General features: G+C 51.7%; 1 protein-coding gene across 1 annotated transcript in view; it reads right to left on the minus strand.

Annotated features, from left to right (window-relative positions):
- Positions 1-654: 654 nt before the first annotated feature.
- Positions 655-15,781, minus strand: part of JPH2 (junctophilin 2) — a 33,206-nt gene continuing 18,079 nt past the window's right edge. Inside the window, exons 3-6 of the mRNA XM_068416463.1 lie at positions 9,642-9,760; positions 5,408-6,210; positions 4,224-4,321; positions 655-3,176 (exon numbers count right to left, since the gene is read on the minus strand). Of these exons, the coding sequence (XP_068272564.1) occupies positions 4,241-4,321; positions 5,408-6,210; positions 9,642-9,760 (1,003 nt within the window). The 3' untranslated portion in view covers positions 655-3,176; positions 4,224-4,240. The remainder of the gene's footprint in view (positions 3,177-4,223; positions 4,322-5,407; positions 6,211-9,641; positions 9,761-15,781) is intronic.

The following is a 15,781-nucleotide window of genomic DNA, read 5'->3' on the forward strand; positions in this document are numbered from 1 at the left end:
CTCGGGCCCCCAGGCCCCGCTGCCTCTGGGCTCTGCTCTCCCATCCTCCCCTATAAATCACTCTTCCCCCAACTGCCCTTTCCCTGTCCCTTGCTCCTGGCTTTCCTCTCACTTCAGCTGTTTCAAGAGGCTGAGCGAGAGGACAGCCACGGGTGGAGGAGAATCACTCCTCTGCAAACCCAGGAGGACCGCGGTGCCAGAGGAGCAGGCAGCGATGCACAGCTTGGAATAAACTTGGCAGCAGCCCCGGGGTTGGGAGGCAGGGAAGGGACCTGTCAGTGGCCGTCTGCATCACCCAGGCAGGCTCCAGACCAGCGAGATGCATTTTTCTCCCGGTCCTGTGCAACCTCTGGCAGAGCCCAGCACGATGGTAGCGCTCAGAGAGCTGGAGGTGTCCTCAAACATCTGACATCAAAATTTTAAGAAGGAGTAAGTGCTTCTTAAAAGCACTTAAAAGCATCCTCTTTGCAAAGTACCCCTCCATCAACAAAAAAATGCAAGATTTTGAAATAGATATTGGGAAAAAGCTAAAAACCATCCAGAAGCAACCTACGAAATTCTGCACCACGTGTTGATGAACTCTCCTTCAAGACTGGAGCGAATGTGCCAACCTGGAAAGAAACCTGGAGATTGCCCTGCAAAGATCCACATGGATACAGTGAGCAGATAACTGTTTATTATTGCACGTAATCCAGCAGAACAACCGACAGAAAACTCCGGACAGTAGTACACAGATTGTAGTAAACAGCTTGCAAAATCTGTGATGAAGGTATTTTTGTGTGAAGAGTGAAATGTATCTGCATCTTTGTAAGACCTGAAAAGTATAACACAATATCCTAGTCAGTTTTGAAAGCATGCAGTTTGAGGTAAATCTGTTATTTTGCATCTAAGAAAACAAAATCCCTAAGGGGCGCTATATATATGTATATATACCCATATCTCAGCACAATATGGATATATTCATACGTCACATAAAAGCAAATCTACCTACTCTTCTCAGAAGGTTACCAGGAGGAAAGCACATTACTGAGTGCACATCACATGCATAAAAAATTGGGGCGGGGGGGGATTACCTTAGTGCTGTTGAAAAAGATCCATTTTTGTGCTTAGTGATAAATAAAAGCCCCTCAGGTCTCTCAACGGAAATTGTCTTGGTGGTTAATGAAAGCAGTTGGCATATCAAAACTGCAGAGCTGGCAAGCGAGTGCCAGCAAATGGAGATAAAACGTCAAAGGCAGCAGAGCCTGGGGTTTGCAACACATTTATACTTAAGAAAAAAAGAAAGAAGCAAATTGCTACTAAACTGCGCTGTGTGGAAGTGTAGATGATGCTGCACAGCTTTCTCAGGACTGGTACAGCCACATGGCTTTTAGAAAGGGATCACATTCACTTCTCCCACAGTTAACACCACTACTGTGGCAACGTTCCTGAGCTGAATAAGGTTAAAAAATAAACTTGGTTCACAAAGAAAAGTACTGAATTATTCTCACTCTCTTATGCCATAATTAGAGCAGATAAATTAGGCAGGTTTTGCTCTGTGTCTCCAGTCAGTGTAAACCCCTGCCTGTCTGCCACCCCGTCTCTGAAATCCTTTCAGATCGACCTTTGGAGCAGACTGGGCATCTGTTTTTTTCCTTAACCATCCTTTCCTCATTCTTTCCAGTCCCTCAGGTTTTCCCACCCAGTCCTGTGCTGTGGGACTTCAGGATACACAGAGGTGCACAACCGACTATAAATAACATTTCTGGTTATCTTAAAAAGGGATAGAAAATACATATGGCTCTTAAAAGAAGGAAGAAACATGTCCAAGCACTCAGCCTCACACTAAACTGTAACTTCATCTGTGCTGACTTTCTAAGCTCACACTGCTAAGGATCAGAGCAGATCACAGTGGAAACATCTCCTTCCAAAGGTCGCTCTCTGTCACAGCTTCGGGAATATTCGGTGCAAATCGCCCAGGCCTCTAAGCCTCGCACACAAGAACAACTGCTAGAATTGCCCCTCTGTGCTCCACCACTGCCGGCCGTCTGGCTGCAGCGTATTTTTGAGCCTCACACCCAAATACACTGGAGTCACTCAGGTCTCTGCACTTTTTTCCTTTTGGGAATAACGTAACCTCTCCCACGACAGCCACCCTGCACCCTCTGGCTGGAAAGTCTGTTCACTCTGTTGCAATGAGAGAGCCCAGGAGCCCCGCTGCAGCCCAGCGCGCCAAGGCGGAGGAACCTGCGGGCGTACGGGGGTCTTTCGCAGTAAGTACCTCCTTTTCCTTGTAACTTGCACCATTTTCATACTAAAAAAGGGGTAAAGGGACAAATTCAGCACATCTATTTCCTTTCCCATTACAGTGGGAAGTCTCCCACTGCAAGATGCTTCTCTGCAGAGCATTGCTGGTGGCAGGAGAGCGCTTGGACGGTGCCTGGTCCCGAAACGGGCACCATTTCCATCTGCAGCACCCCCCCCACACACACGAACAGCCTCGGATCAGCCAGTCCCTTGCACCCCATCCCACGGCCCCCATCCATGGCACATCGGCAAGCATGGGCAGGACTCTGGTTACACTTCAACAAGTCCAATTACAACTTGCTCCCCCTCTCAGTTCTCCATACGCACAGAACAACTCCAGGCGACGGGGAAAGGAAAGACCTTTTGTTCGTCCCTTTGGATGACTTCCGAGCACAGAGGGCGATGTCACCCGCCCCTAGCTGTGGCGTGGCTCTCATGAGTCATTTTGGTTGCTGTATATTGCTTCATCTCCATGCCACAGATGATATTCTTTGGGAAATCTCTGACACTGAGTCAACCAAGAGAGTTACAAAACACATCAGTGTGCACGGATAAGACCTTCTCACTCATTTTCCTACAGCTACAGATAAATCCCTCATCCCTGGCATGACAGGACAGTTGATGACTTTGGTGAGAACAATTTAAGGCAACTGCTATTTTATACAAAGAAGAGAAGGAGGCTGAATTGCAGAAACCCTGGCTTTTCCTTGGTAGATTGCAGAGGCCAGACACAGCCTGGGAGCAGGGAGACTGAACTGATCTTCAGGCGCTTTTGTTTAAGGTTCATGTTTGCAGTGCAATCTTGGGATCTCACGTCCTCCTCTTTGGTGTTTCCAGGTGGCTGAGATTTAATCCCCGCCAAGGTCTGTGGTCTCCATCAGCAGCAACGCCTGTCCCAGACAGAGATGAATGGGAGAGTCAAGGGGGAGCAAAACACTAGACCGACATGTAATTGCAGCTGTCTGCAAGGCTCTCACCTGTGCAGACTGAGGGGGGACTAGTTAGATCACAGAAACCAGTGTCCAGCAGAGCTGCTTTTTGCCCCAGGAAGCCCTGGGAGGGCAGCCTGACACCCTCATGGAGGCTTTGGAGGGAGCCTCTCACATCATGTTCACGTGAGGCCCAAGGGTCAGGTTCAGCCCTTGATGGGGTTTTTGCAATATTTGAGCCCAAGGCAACAGAAATGTTGTGCAAACCCATGACACATTCCTGTATGCAGGAACCCCAAAGGCACAAGAAACCTCACAAGGTTTTATTGCCACCAAAGCCAAATGCAAACCCTCATCCCAATTCAAGTGGAAGACCTGAGCGAGCTCCAGTGTAACCTTAGTCAGATACACATCTCAGCTCTTATTTACCTTTAGGAACACAGCTACGTAACAACAGCAGCACAACTAGCACTGGTGCAATCAAAGCTGCAAATTTCAGTTTCACATTCTCTTTGTGTTCCTGTCTCTTGCTGGGCTGAGTGCCAGAGATACTGCAATGCACAAGTCACCTGGCGGCAGCAGCCACGGAACAGCAAATTGAAAGTGTTTCTTGCAGAAAACAAATTTCAAATTTAACATCACACATTCTTGCACTGGAAGTCTCCATGAATCACGTCCATCTGACTGGAAAGCAAAACTATACTGTGGGATTGTACTCAGTCAACACAGTTCAATGTTTTAACTTTGAGGAAATGATTTTTTGAACAGTCTCGAGAACTATCCACTGAAATTACTCCACAAATACTCTTGGAACAGACAAGGGGTAACTGAGAATCTCAATGCTCAACACAAGCCAGTTGCATCTATTGAATAATTAAATTGCCCATGCATTTCCATCACCAGGGCATCCGTCAGTGAATGATTTGTGCTGGCAGTAAAGCCAGTCAACCCTAAACCGTTCACAGTGAAGTCTACAAATTAAGGATAAAGTCTCGTTGCTCATCTTACCTTGTCTGAGGGCCACATCATGTCAAAAAATGTACAAACAGGATGGCCAGACCAATGTTCAGTAAGATGACCATGCAGATCACAATTGTGTTAGGTCCCTGAAGGAGAAACCCAAAACAGAGTATTATACACTGCAATTCCAGGTGAGGAGACAGATACTGCTTGATTCTGCTATTCCAAAACACCAGAATCACCCCCTGCACCGCACATAAATCTGGCACTTAACAACCAGCCTGAATTTCAAACCAGCTGAATATCTATCAATCCTTATTCCTATTTCTCCCTTGCAAAAGCCCACTAAGGAGGCTAAATCAGGCTGCTTCTGAGGCTAAAGCAGATTAAAGGAGACCCTGACCACAGGCAAACTGCCAAGCCCACGTCAAGCTGCTCCTCCCAACTCTCTTCTCCACCCACAGCACCCATGTTTGTAAAGTTGCCCTTTTTAAGATGAACAAATGCATCCGTATGAGATTGCGCTAATTTCAGACCACAATACTTCCAAGCTGTGCTTTTCTGAAGTTGTGTTGGAACTGTTCACGTCCAAAACGCTGCAAGATGAGAAGCAGCGGGCTAATAAAACGTCTAGTTTTACAGCTCTATTTGCTAACAGCAAAATTGGATTTCTATATTTTAAACCTGAGAAATCAGCTGGTGATTCAATACCACAGTTAAGCTCATGAGGTGCCTCTACTGCAAAACAGTAGAAGTAACAGGTAAAAAAGAAACCCCAGCTGTTTCTTCCCTGTCCTATGTTTTCCCCCCAACTTTCATAATCCATATTGGCTGGTAAAATGGTGGGAAAATAAGGGGGGAAAAGTGTAAAAAATTAATTGGAAAATGCCTGTTGTCCTCAGATTTCGAAATAGGGCCATGTCTGAAAGTGTATCTGCCCCGGCGCAGAGAGGAAGTTAAAATCACAGGGTTATGAACGCCAGCCCCAGCAGCCGGGCAGGGCGGGCTGGGACAGCAGCGGGAGAGGGGAAAACAAGACCCTCCTCCAGCAGGCTTTGGGATCCCGAAAAGAGCCTCTAGACCCCGCTCGGGGCCCACTGCCGCCCCAAGGCCATGGGCTCTGCAGTTCTCCGGGCCCCCTCTGACCTCCTGGGGAAAAACAAACCAAAACCAAAAAAATAAAAAAGCAGAGATGGCTCCCAGGGGTGCCTCCTGGGCTGCCCCCACATCACCTCTTCGCACTCCTCCGCCTCCTGCACTGCCGCCACCGCTGCCGACGGGGCCAGGCCCCGCTTGGCCCCCGCCTTGGGCTCCATCCGCCCCGGCACCCGTGCCTGAGTCTTCTTGTCGGCGGTGGGCTCAGTGCGGTCCGCAGCCCTGCGCTCGGGGCTGGGGCGCTGCTTCGGCTCCTTGGGCCGCAGCGGCTCCGGCTTGGCCTCCGCCTTGGCCTCCGCCTTGGCTGTCGGCTTCTCCTCCCGCTCCTGCGGCGGGACGGGGGTGGCCCCCCGGCGCTGGGGGTCCCCCCGGGGCTCAGGGGAGGGCAGCTCGGGCTCGGGGAGCGGCTCCTCCTCATAGTCCGCGGCGGGGGAGCCCGATGAGGTCCGGACGGCGTAGCTGTGGTAGCCCTTGATGAGCTCGACGTCGGGCTCGTGTGCCATCTTCTGCAGCGGCCCGATCTCCATCTGCTCGGCGGGCCGCCCCCAGCCCCGCGAGGCCGGTCGACCCTCGCCCTCAGAGGGCACAGGGCTCCCGCCGCCCGCCCGGCCGCCCGCCTCGGCCCAGCTGCCTGGATGGAGGGTGCCGTCCTGGCGGGGGGCCGCCTTGGCCCGCTTGGGCTCGGGCGGGGTGGCGGCGGGGCTGGGGGCCGGGCTGGCGCGGCGGCGGGCCTCGTCCTGCTTGTGGAGCTGGGGGCTCTCGGGGGGTGTGGGGGGTGGCGGGGCGCCCTTGGGCCGTGGCGCCTCCTCCTCCATGTTGACGGCGTGCTCTGCGTTCTCCATGATCTCCTGCAGCAGCCTCCGCTTCTGGTACTCGGGGCCTGCGGGGAGAGGGGTTGGAGTGAGAGGTTGCCCCAGAGGGACAGCAAGCCGCCACAGCTCCACGCTGCCATCGCGCCTTCGACAGCCATGTCCCCAGCCCCGATGGGTTTGGGGACAACTGCGCACGGACAATCCCAGTGGCTGGGAGAGGAGATGCTCCCAAACCAGAGCCTGCTTCCAGGAGGGATTTCCCCCAGGAGCCCCACCGCATGCTGTCCGGCTGGGAAGAGCTGAAGGAGCAGGCGAGAAGCTCCAGATGAGGGTCAAGAAACAGTGAAAATCTGCAGCCCAGCTCAGATAGGTTATCTTGGGGCTAAAGAGGATCCAGCTCCCATCCAAGTTGGTTTTTTTTTTTTTTTAAATGGCTGGAAGCTCTTCCATGTGGCTTTTTTGGTGTCTAACTGTGTGGCAATTCCACAAGTGATACAGGGGGTGTCCTGTCTCCTTAGGAAAGGCAGGTAACCCCAAATGATCTACCTGTTACCCCTCTTGATGGGAAAAACGCATTTCTCATACACGGAGCAGGGCTGGCAGTTTCACAGCCCTCCTCTCTGCACTGAGCGCTGCAACAGCAGCAAAATCACCTGTCACCATCACACAAGGTGATTCAGGTCTTCAGCTCTCATCCTGGCCTCATCTCCCATGCTGACTTGTTAACTCTTAGCAATGTTGCCCTCGCTTCAATTATTCACTTATCATTAAATCTTTACTTCTTGTTAACCCTAGGCCATGTCTACAAAGCAAACTGCAGCCCAGCTAGGGTCTGGGGAAGTCAGCCAGAGCCTGACAGTGAAGATATCCATCATGCTGGGCGGCTGGCTGAGCAAAATCCACCACTGAACAACTGGGAATATCTTTCAGGATAACAGCCCTGCACAGTGCTCTGCGTGCTGGGACCTGCACTGGGACAGGGGTCCCTGCACATCACCGTGATGCTCGTAACAAGTGAGAACAACAAGAGCATGCTCCTTATGGGCAGTGCAACATTGCAAAGCAGCTTGTTTGAAAGCAAAGCACTTGGTTTTGAAAGTGGCTTTGGCCTCATTCTGCTTGAATCCAAGCGACACTGAGAGATGCAGACGTACAGGGCTTGCTCTGTGCTCCTGAACAGCACAGATCCTGGAGCTACACTGTCCCCAGCTACCTCGAAGTTTCTCTCCTCATCTCCTCCACCCTAAGGGCTAGTGCAGACTTGAGGCTGGTTGGGAAACTGGGGTTGGTGCTTCCTTCCCTCTAATAAATCAGCGGTGTGATTTGCACACTGCTACCTCCTGCCCACGCAGGCAATGCCTCCGCTCGGAGGGGGTGGTGGGGAGAAAGAGGGCACTGATTTTAGCTGCTCTGCCCTGCCTGCACGCTCCTGTCAATCAGCAGGCGACCCATTCAGGGCCATTTATTTCTGGCTGTGAGTGGATTATTTGGAAGCCGTTTCAACAGTTGCTCAGGCTCCTCAAAATAGGCTGCCTGCAGCTCCAGGCTCCTTGCTCTCTCCTGATGCTTTCTTCTCCTCCTGAATAATTCACACCAGAAAAACCCAGCTGCCTGGAGGGCACCGCACAGCCCCTATCCTTCTCACCTCCCCACCTTCACGTCCCAGCATGACATTTCAGGAAGAGCTTTCAGTTACATCCCTCTCCTCTAAGCTATTAGGGTTGATATCCTAAATGAAATCGGGGGCTAAATACTTGTTAGGGATGTGAGGCTTGCTGAGCAAGATTGCCCTTTGCCAAACCCAGGGACAGAAGGGAGAAACACTGCTGCCAAACACTGCCAGGCTCTGCTGGCTGTGTGACCAGCAGCTCTGACTCCTAGCAAAATCCAAGGGTGGACTTAATGTCTGCTTGTTCCTGGACAGTGCAGCCATGCAAAGAGACGTTTCCCCTTGTTGTGCACTTAGGGAATACAGAGATTTAAAAGAATCATAGAATAAAAACGTGCATCAGCAGCTTACAAGGCCATTGAGAGAAGCCAGGACCCAAGCGAAGCCCTGCGTAAAAGCAGCGAGAGGATTTAGCACCCAAGGAGCCAGGAGTGGAGGACAGGCTGCTTCAGGCATTTTGCAGAGACCATTTCAATTGTCTCATTCAATTGCCATGGGTGGAAAAAATAATCTAGCCAGATGTCATAAACCTCCCATCAGGAATTCCAGTTTCCTTTGCCTCTGAGCTATAAATACCCCAATGTGCAAGGGGTGAACATGGAGCGGTGAGCGGCAGCTGGGGGGCTTATGTCAGATTAAGCGATGTTTAGTTATTGTTAAATGAAGTGCCACATTCTGGCTCACACCCGTGCCCGGGCATTGTGGTGTTTCCTCACTCAAAGCCAGCTCCAACGGGCCTCGCTGGGCTGCGGGGAGGAATGGGCAGCCCTCCAGCACGGCGTCTCCCCAGCTAGTAGGTGCAGGGCAAGGTGGGAGTACAGAGAATTTAGGCAAATCTGTCAGCATGACTCTGCCCAGCCAAGCGCCGGGTATGAGCTGTTCCCCTTTCCCACTGCGTGCCCTGTGCTGAGGTGTAGTACGGGAGACCTGGAGGCACCGAAATCAGAGCAGGAGCAGGCAACAGGTTTTGCTGAGCAGGAGCCAACGTTTGGCTCCTACCCGTTTTGCCACTGTGATGGTCCCTTGTGATCCTGCCTCAGCCTCCGCGGGGCACTTGTTCTAGGTAACACAGCCAGATAATGAGAAAGACAGGATGAAAATGTAGGCACTTGGATCCTTGTTTTCTGCTCTGCTATCACCTTCCCTCTCTGGAAAGGAAAGCTTTCCAGGAAGGACACATCTCTAGCTAACTCGGTCTAGGGAAAGGTAATGGCATTCACAATGCTGCTTCTAATATTACACTTCCTATCTACCAGTCCTCAGTGTTTGGTCTCACAGAAGGAGCCTCCCAAGTGTTTTCCCAGCCAAATAATCAGCAGTGATGCTAACAAATAAATAGGGAATCAGGGAAGTAGTATTTTGCGATAGTAACTTTCTTATAGCATATTACAGCCGCTAATTAGCAGAGTCTGATTGTACCTTGGTGCAGTGTGGGGGCCCACAGGATATGGGGTTGTGAGTCAATGTGCAAAGCTGTTCCAAGAAAAAGCCACGAGGGGTATATCTACAGGAGCACTGCAAATAGACCTGAGCTCGCTGTCTGCCCTGCCTGGTGCTGGGAGGGCTTCGGTGTGTGGAGAAACACAAGGGGAGGCTGAGGGACTGTGGGCTTTTCTTCCAGGCTATGGTAACATATTCCAGCAGGTAAACCAGCGGTGTAAGGAGGGCAGTGAATCACCCGGTGCAGGGGGCTGGCTGAACTTGTGCAAAAGAGGATTTAGGATAGTTAGACAGGAGGGCATCTTGCGGAGTTATAAAGTGGGAGAAGCATTTGAACAGATTCCCCAAGGAAATTGCAAAATCCCTCTTAGAGGATGCCTCTGGTCTTACCTGGCTGGTAGAAGTCAGGGGAGAGCTCCCTGGCCATCATCCTGGCTATGCCCGATTCGTTGTTAGCTGCCTGAGCTGCCTGCTCGGACCCTTCAGCCTTGGCTTTGGCGTGAGCTGTCCTGCAGAGAGAAGAGGGGACAACAGTGAGCATCGTCCGAGCCAAGATCAGCCTGATTTGAGCAGCAGACTCTGTCCAGGAAGAAAATCAAATCAGCCCATCTGGCATAACACAGCACTCAGAGCCTGCCCACTCGACCCAAAAACCCCGCACTCAAGGAGAGAAGACCAGATTTCAACAAATAAGGGGCACAGATGCTCAAGGCTAAGGTGTGAAGGATTCACGTAGCCACACACAGAAACAGGGCAGGTGTATTTGCAAACATGAGCATGCTCACGCGTTGCAGCGAGGCAGCAGGTGCTGCAAAACAGGCTTGCCGCCACGCCACGAAGCACTGAAAACCTAGGTCAGAGGAGTGCCTAAAGCATTGTCGCAGTCAGCTGTGGAGCATAAAGGGACAATAACGCGATGGCTGAACACCGCTGTGCTGTCACCAGTCCCGAGCTGCTGCACCTCGCCAGCGGCAGCGTGCCCCTGCCCAGCACGCCAGATGCGTTTTACCCCAAGTATTTCTCCCATAGCTCTCCAGCAAACAGCACAGCTCATCCAAGGGGCTCCGTTACCTGGGGGGCTGCTCTCACTGGTGCTAGGAAAGGCAGAGTTATTGCCTCCCTTGCAGCTTGGCTCCCCTACCAGCGTGTCTCCTCCTTGCTCCATAGGGCTATAGGGCTATCAGAGTTATTTTGCTGGCCGGCTGTCGTATTCCTCGCATGCCTCGCGCTCAGGGCCCTGTGATCTTTACGCTAAAAGCAGGGCTGGCTTTACAGCCCAGCTGCTCGCAGTCTGGGAAGGAGCTGACTTCAAACAGCAAAATTGCACCTTAAAAATAAGGGAGGGTGAAGCACCATGTATTCAGCTGCTTTGTTCCACGTGGGGCTTATGAAGAGCTGCTTTCCCCATCCTCTCACTGTAATGTTTGCTGAGGCTCCCCATATCTCGCTTGCTGCATGTAATGGAGCATACACTGGCTGCACATGGAAAACCACATATTTTTGTGTGGACAGTTAGATAAGCAGTTAGCAGCCCTCAAACATCAATTCACTACGAATTACAACCTTTAATGTGGTCTTATAGTGTCTGATGAGCCCTTTTCAGACTCAGGTCTGGTTTAGGACAAAAAATTAGGAAAGATGCAGTTCTCCTCCCTGCAGTGAAAAAGGTTCAGAGGAATTTTTGGACTGTCAGTCATGAAATTGGGATTAATTCTTTCTCATTAAACTGAGATGCAGTATGCAGACAAGACTAGCTTTAGTCTGAATACTCAACAGGTGCGATGAAAAGGTGATAGAAATGCTGTTCTGAGACCCTTAGAAGGTAGAAAATATAGATATACACATACATACATACACACACGCCCCATTATGAGTAGCTGCAGGGAAAGAATTAAACATAGGACATTAATGCCAACTGATACAGGCAACAGTGTGACTTGACAGGGAGCCGAAAACGCTGTTCAGAGCCCTGCGATAGAGAAGAGGGTGCAGAGCTGCTGTGGCTCAGCCTGTCTCTCCCTGGGATGACACCCCGCTCTGCTGGAGCCAGGATTCACCTCCCTGCCCACACTCACACGTTATCTCCCTGCTTTCTCCGCAGGCTGAGCTGCCTGGGATTGCTGTCATTCTTGGTCTTTTTATCCAAAATCATTACAGCTCCTGAAAAACCCAGAGACAAGACATGATGAGACAGAAAACAGCAATTTTAAGCCACTGCTCACAAGCAAGAGGTCTGAGGCAGCTCTGAATGGAGAAAGCACCTCCTTTTTTGGTAGCAGATAATCAGCGTGATTAATTCCACTATAATCTGGCAGGGGCCAAGGGAGATGTTTCTGTGCTTTCCACGCCTGGGGGATCAGAGCAGGCTGGGCGTGCTGCGTGTGGGGCACACAGCCTGCCCGGCGCCGGCCCCAGGAAGAAGCTTGCAAAGTGAGGATCCAGCTCTTCACCCTGGCAGGACATGCTCCAACCCCTGGCTTTGTGCTGCTGCTCTCAGAGGATGGGATTCACCATACAGAGATAAAAATCCTCCCTTTTAGCTGCTTGCTGAGCCAGGCAGAGGCTATCCCAGCCACTTCCCAGCCAGCCATCCAGCCAGCTGGCCCCAGCTGGGGGAGCAGCAGGCAGCTCCTGGCAAGCGGGTGGATGCTTTCCTAAAGGTGACTTCCAAAAAAGTAGTCTGGAAGTGGACTGGTTGCAGGGTCTGCTCCCTCTGCGAGTAGGGACATAGCCGGACTCATGCTGATGTGCTATCAAAGGGGTGCAGGCAGCTCCCCCATGCTCAGCTCTCCCCCAGCGACTGAGGCCAATGCAAGGGAAGAGCCTGGGGGTGCTGAAGGTGACAAGGTAGCTCCCAGTTATGCTTGTCTCCTGCTGGAGATTTCCTTTCCTCCAGAAAAGCTGCTAGATGCTATCTGGCTGCTGCGTGGGGCTTGAGTACTGCAGTTCCTGTGGGCAAAGAGATGGCGAGGCCAGGAAGACCGCAGCCTGGGTTGCAGAGGCCACAGCGAGGATGCTGCGGTGCTGAGGAGCTGAGCTGGCTGGGCTGAGCCACCTCTGCAGGCCACCGCGGCCTCAGGGCTAGCAGGGCTCTGCTACCAGCCCTCCTGGGCACAGACGGGCATGAGGTCAGGGACACCACGGGGCAGCTCCTGAGCTCCATGCACAGAGCTGTGACAGCCAGCTGAGCGGCATGGCTGTGGGATCCCCCACTTCCCTGGGGATGTGAGCTGCACGGCAGCTTCGCCCGGCTCCCTCGCTCGATGGGACATGCCCGACCTGCGCTCCTGTCCCCCTGCTTGCAAAGTCGTCCAGAAGTGCTTGATTTGGGGGGACCGAAATCAACACAGCTGCAGCTTCAAACCTGGCACCTCCAGCACACCACGTGTTGGCCCCGCCGGCGTCCTGGGAAGCCACGGCACAAGGCAGAGCACTACTCTCCCCTGGCCAGCAGCCTGGCCCTGGCAGGGATGCTGATGCCCTGCGCTGGGTCCCACCATCACTCAGATCACTTCTTACAGCAGCAGCCAGGGGATGAACATCTTTTCAGTACGTCTTACCCAGCTCCCCCGGCTGTGCCATGCATTCTCAGGGAACAAAGGGAAGGCACTGCTGCTTGCAGCCCTCCAAAAAGCTGCGCTCAGGGTTTAGTAACACCGTGACAAAGCACAGCCTGGAAGAAGGGGCCCAGCCATAATAAAAACATCTAACTTGCCTAGAGTATTTCTGAATTAATTATCTACTCGCAGGGCTGGCAGTGCCCGGGAGCTCAGCGCAGAGAAAAACTTGGCCCCGGCTGCAAAGCAGGAGACAAATACCAGCTGCCCTGAGAGCTCAGCACATGCAACTGGCAGCACAAAAGCCTCTCCCAGACCATGGCCTGGGGTCTGCCGGGTGCAGTGATGAAAAAAAGCAGCTCAGGAGGTTTGAGCTTGAAGGTGATCTTTGAACTTTAGATATGAAATATATATGAGGAAAAATTTCTTCCAAGGTTAAGATCTGCTCAAAAAACAGAATCAGCTTTTGCAAAAAGGAAAATGCTGGTCTTTTATTATATGCGTATAAATTTGATACTTCTCAGGCAGCAGAGGAGAAAGTCTGGAGATGGAGGAGGTCAGGATGAAACTGAAACAGAGGCCCATGGATTTTATAGCACCCAGCAGCAAAATTCAAAAGCCCCTTTTCAAAGCAGTGCTGGAAAACAAACCATGAACATGAAACATGTCCAACCAGAGGCAACAAACACAAGGAGGGGCCTTTACAAACCAACGCCGGCACTCCCCGTCCCAAGCAAGGCAGTACCGACCCGGGATGAGCGCTTCCCAGTTTCACCCTTAGCCATCTCGCTGGGCAGCACCATTAAAAATAGCTCCGGTGAATTCTTTGCAAGGAGGAGCAGCAGCTCCGCACCGAGCCGAGGGGAGGTGTCTGGGCAAAGCCTGCAGCCACCGTCCCAGCCCCACTGCCTCCCGGGGCCGCCCCAGGCAAGGAGGCTTCGCACCCAGTCTGGATGGGTGCGAGAGGGAGGGTTAAACGCATCTGCTGCTTTATTTGCTCCTCTGGCAGGGCTCTAATGCTCTAACTGTTTTTGTACTAGTGCAGGACAGAGCACCGCTCCTGTCCTTCCTGGCTGTCTCCCAGAAACACTGCCCGAATCATTCCTCCGACCGCTACCGAAATCCCCTGTGGATACCCGAGCTGCAGCTGAGCACCGTGCTAACAGGTGAGACCCAAAGCCAAGCCAGCAGGCCCGTCTCTTTGGACAGTTTACGCAGTTTTGCACATCCACATTGGATTAGACTGTAAATGAGATTGGAATTAGCAGAGAATACTGCAAATACCAGACGGGGCTGGGGCGCCTGCAGGTGCAGCGATGACCTTGTGGCTAGAAATAGGGGAAGAGCTCAGCTCTCTGCCCAAGCTATTGAACATTTGCTTATTAAGGGAAGGACAGACTTGTCCAGCACCGTCCTTCCTTCTCCAGGGTCGTCCTCATCCCATTGATTCAGCAAACCCTAAGGAAGGACCAACTGAACACCTTTTTCTTGCCATTCTCAATATAATAAGCTGCAAAAAAGGTCATCAAGCAACTAAAATTCATCTGTCAGCTCTAGGAAGGAAGACTTCTGCTAAGCTCCCCTCTCCTGGAAACTGGCTTTTCCACCCCAGCCAAATTCCTGCTCCAGGATCTAGCAGGAATCGTTTTGTCCTTCTGAAGAAACTTAAGATAACAGTTTGTCTTGGCAGAAATCTTTGCAACACTCAAAAGGGATACAGGGAAAGCTGCAGAAGTGCTTTTGCTGATGGCAACATGGTCCCTTCTGCATTCACATCGTGAAGGGCAAGGACACAGACCTGACCAACACAGACCTGTGTTCGGGGTTGGATGAGATGACCTTTAAAGGTCCCTTCCAACCCAAACCATTCTATAATTCTATGACCTGAGCAGGACAGACACTTTCCAGCTCCTCAGTTTTCCACACTGTCTTCAAACTTGTGTCACCTCTATAGCTGGAGCATCCTTTTCTCCCTGATCACTCCCAATCCATCTCCTTTCTGCCTTTCCCTCTGCCTCCATGTATGTGCAGATACCAGTAAAGCTCTGCTACCCTCGTTTGCCTGTAACCAGCCCATGGGACTGAATATCCCTTTTCAGTTCATCGCTTGTGCCACTTTCCCTGCCCACATTCAGACCCATCTGTGTGTCCCACCCCACAGGCATCCTGCCCTGAGAGCCAGGTGTACCTTTTACCCTCTTTTTGCTCCATCACTTATGTGCACGTACTCAATTTAGACTCTGACATCCCTGGGGTGCGTGAATCTTTGCTAGTTTATATTATGGACTCTGCACCTACAAGGTGTGATCTAAATTGTGAATTAAGCATAAATCAACACAAACTGCCTCCTAAAGGAAACACCTCCACACCACTGTAAAAGAAATCCAACAAGAGAAACCATCCTGACCTTGCGGAGCAGCTCTGCCCTCCAGCCTCCCCTCCCTTGCAGCCAGCTAATGAGATGCCCCAGGCTTTTCACTTGTGGTACCAGCACTTACACAGAAGTGGGGGCATTATGTACATGCCCAGGCTACTTAGCTGGATAAATTGGACCTTTTCTCCTTCCTTCCACAGAAAGGGCACAAACAGGCCATTCAGTCTGGAGTAAAGCATCCTTTTCTGTGCAGTGCTTCAGGAGCACAGGCCTGGCAGAGCTCCCCGCCACCCAACCAGCTCAGCAAGCATTAGCCTTCATGATTACTTGGTGAATTTTTAAAATACCGAAATGTTATCCTCAGCTCTAAATAGCTCCGAGCCACTTGCGTCTTTCACCAAGGAATACTTCCCCTCGGAACAGTTAAAGTGATATTAATCTTACAGCAGACAGATCTGCAGCTGTCTTCAACAAGATGACAACTTACGCACCCCAGCTCTGCATACAGGAGATTTGCTCAATTAATTTCCACCGCCCTGATTGCCCCATGAGCCGAGCGGGGCTGGGTGGGCAGCTAGCCGGCAGGGCTTGGCCATGCC

Source organism: Nyctibius grandis, chromosome 19 (assembly GCF_013368605.1).
Source record: "Nyctibius grandis isolate bNycGra1 chromosome 19, bNycGra1.pri, whole genome shotgun sequence".
NCBI classification, from domain to species: Eukaryota; Metazoa; Chordata; class Aves; order Nyctibiiformes; family Nyctibiidae; genus Nyctibius; species Nyctibius grandis.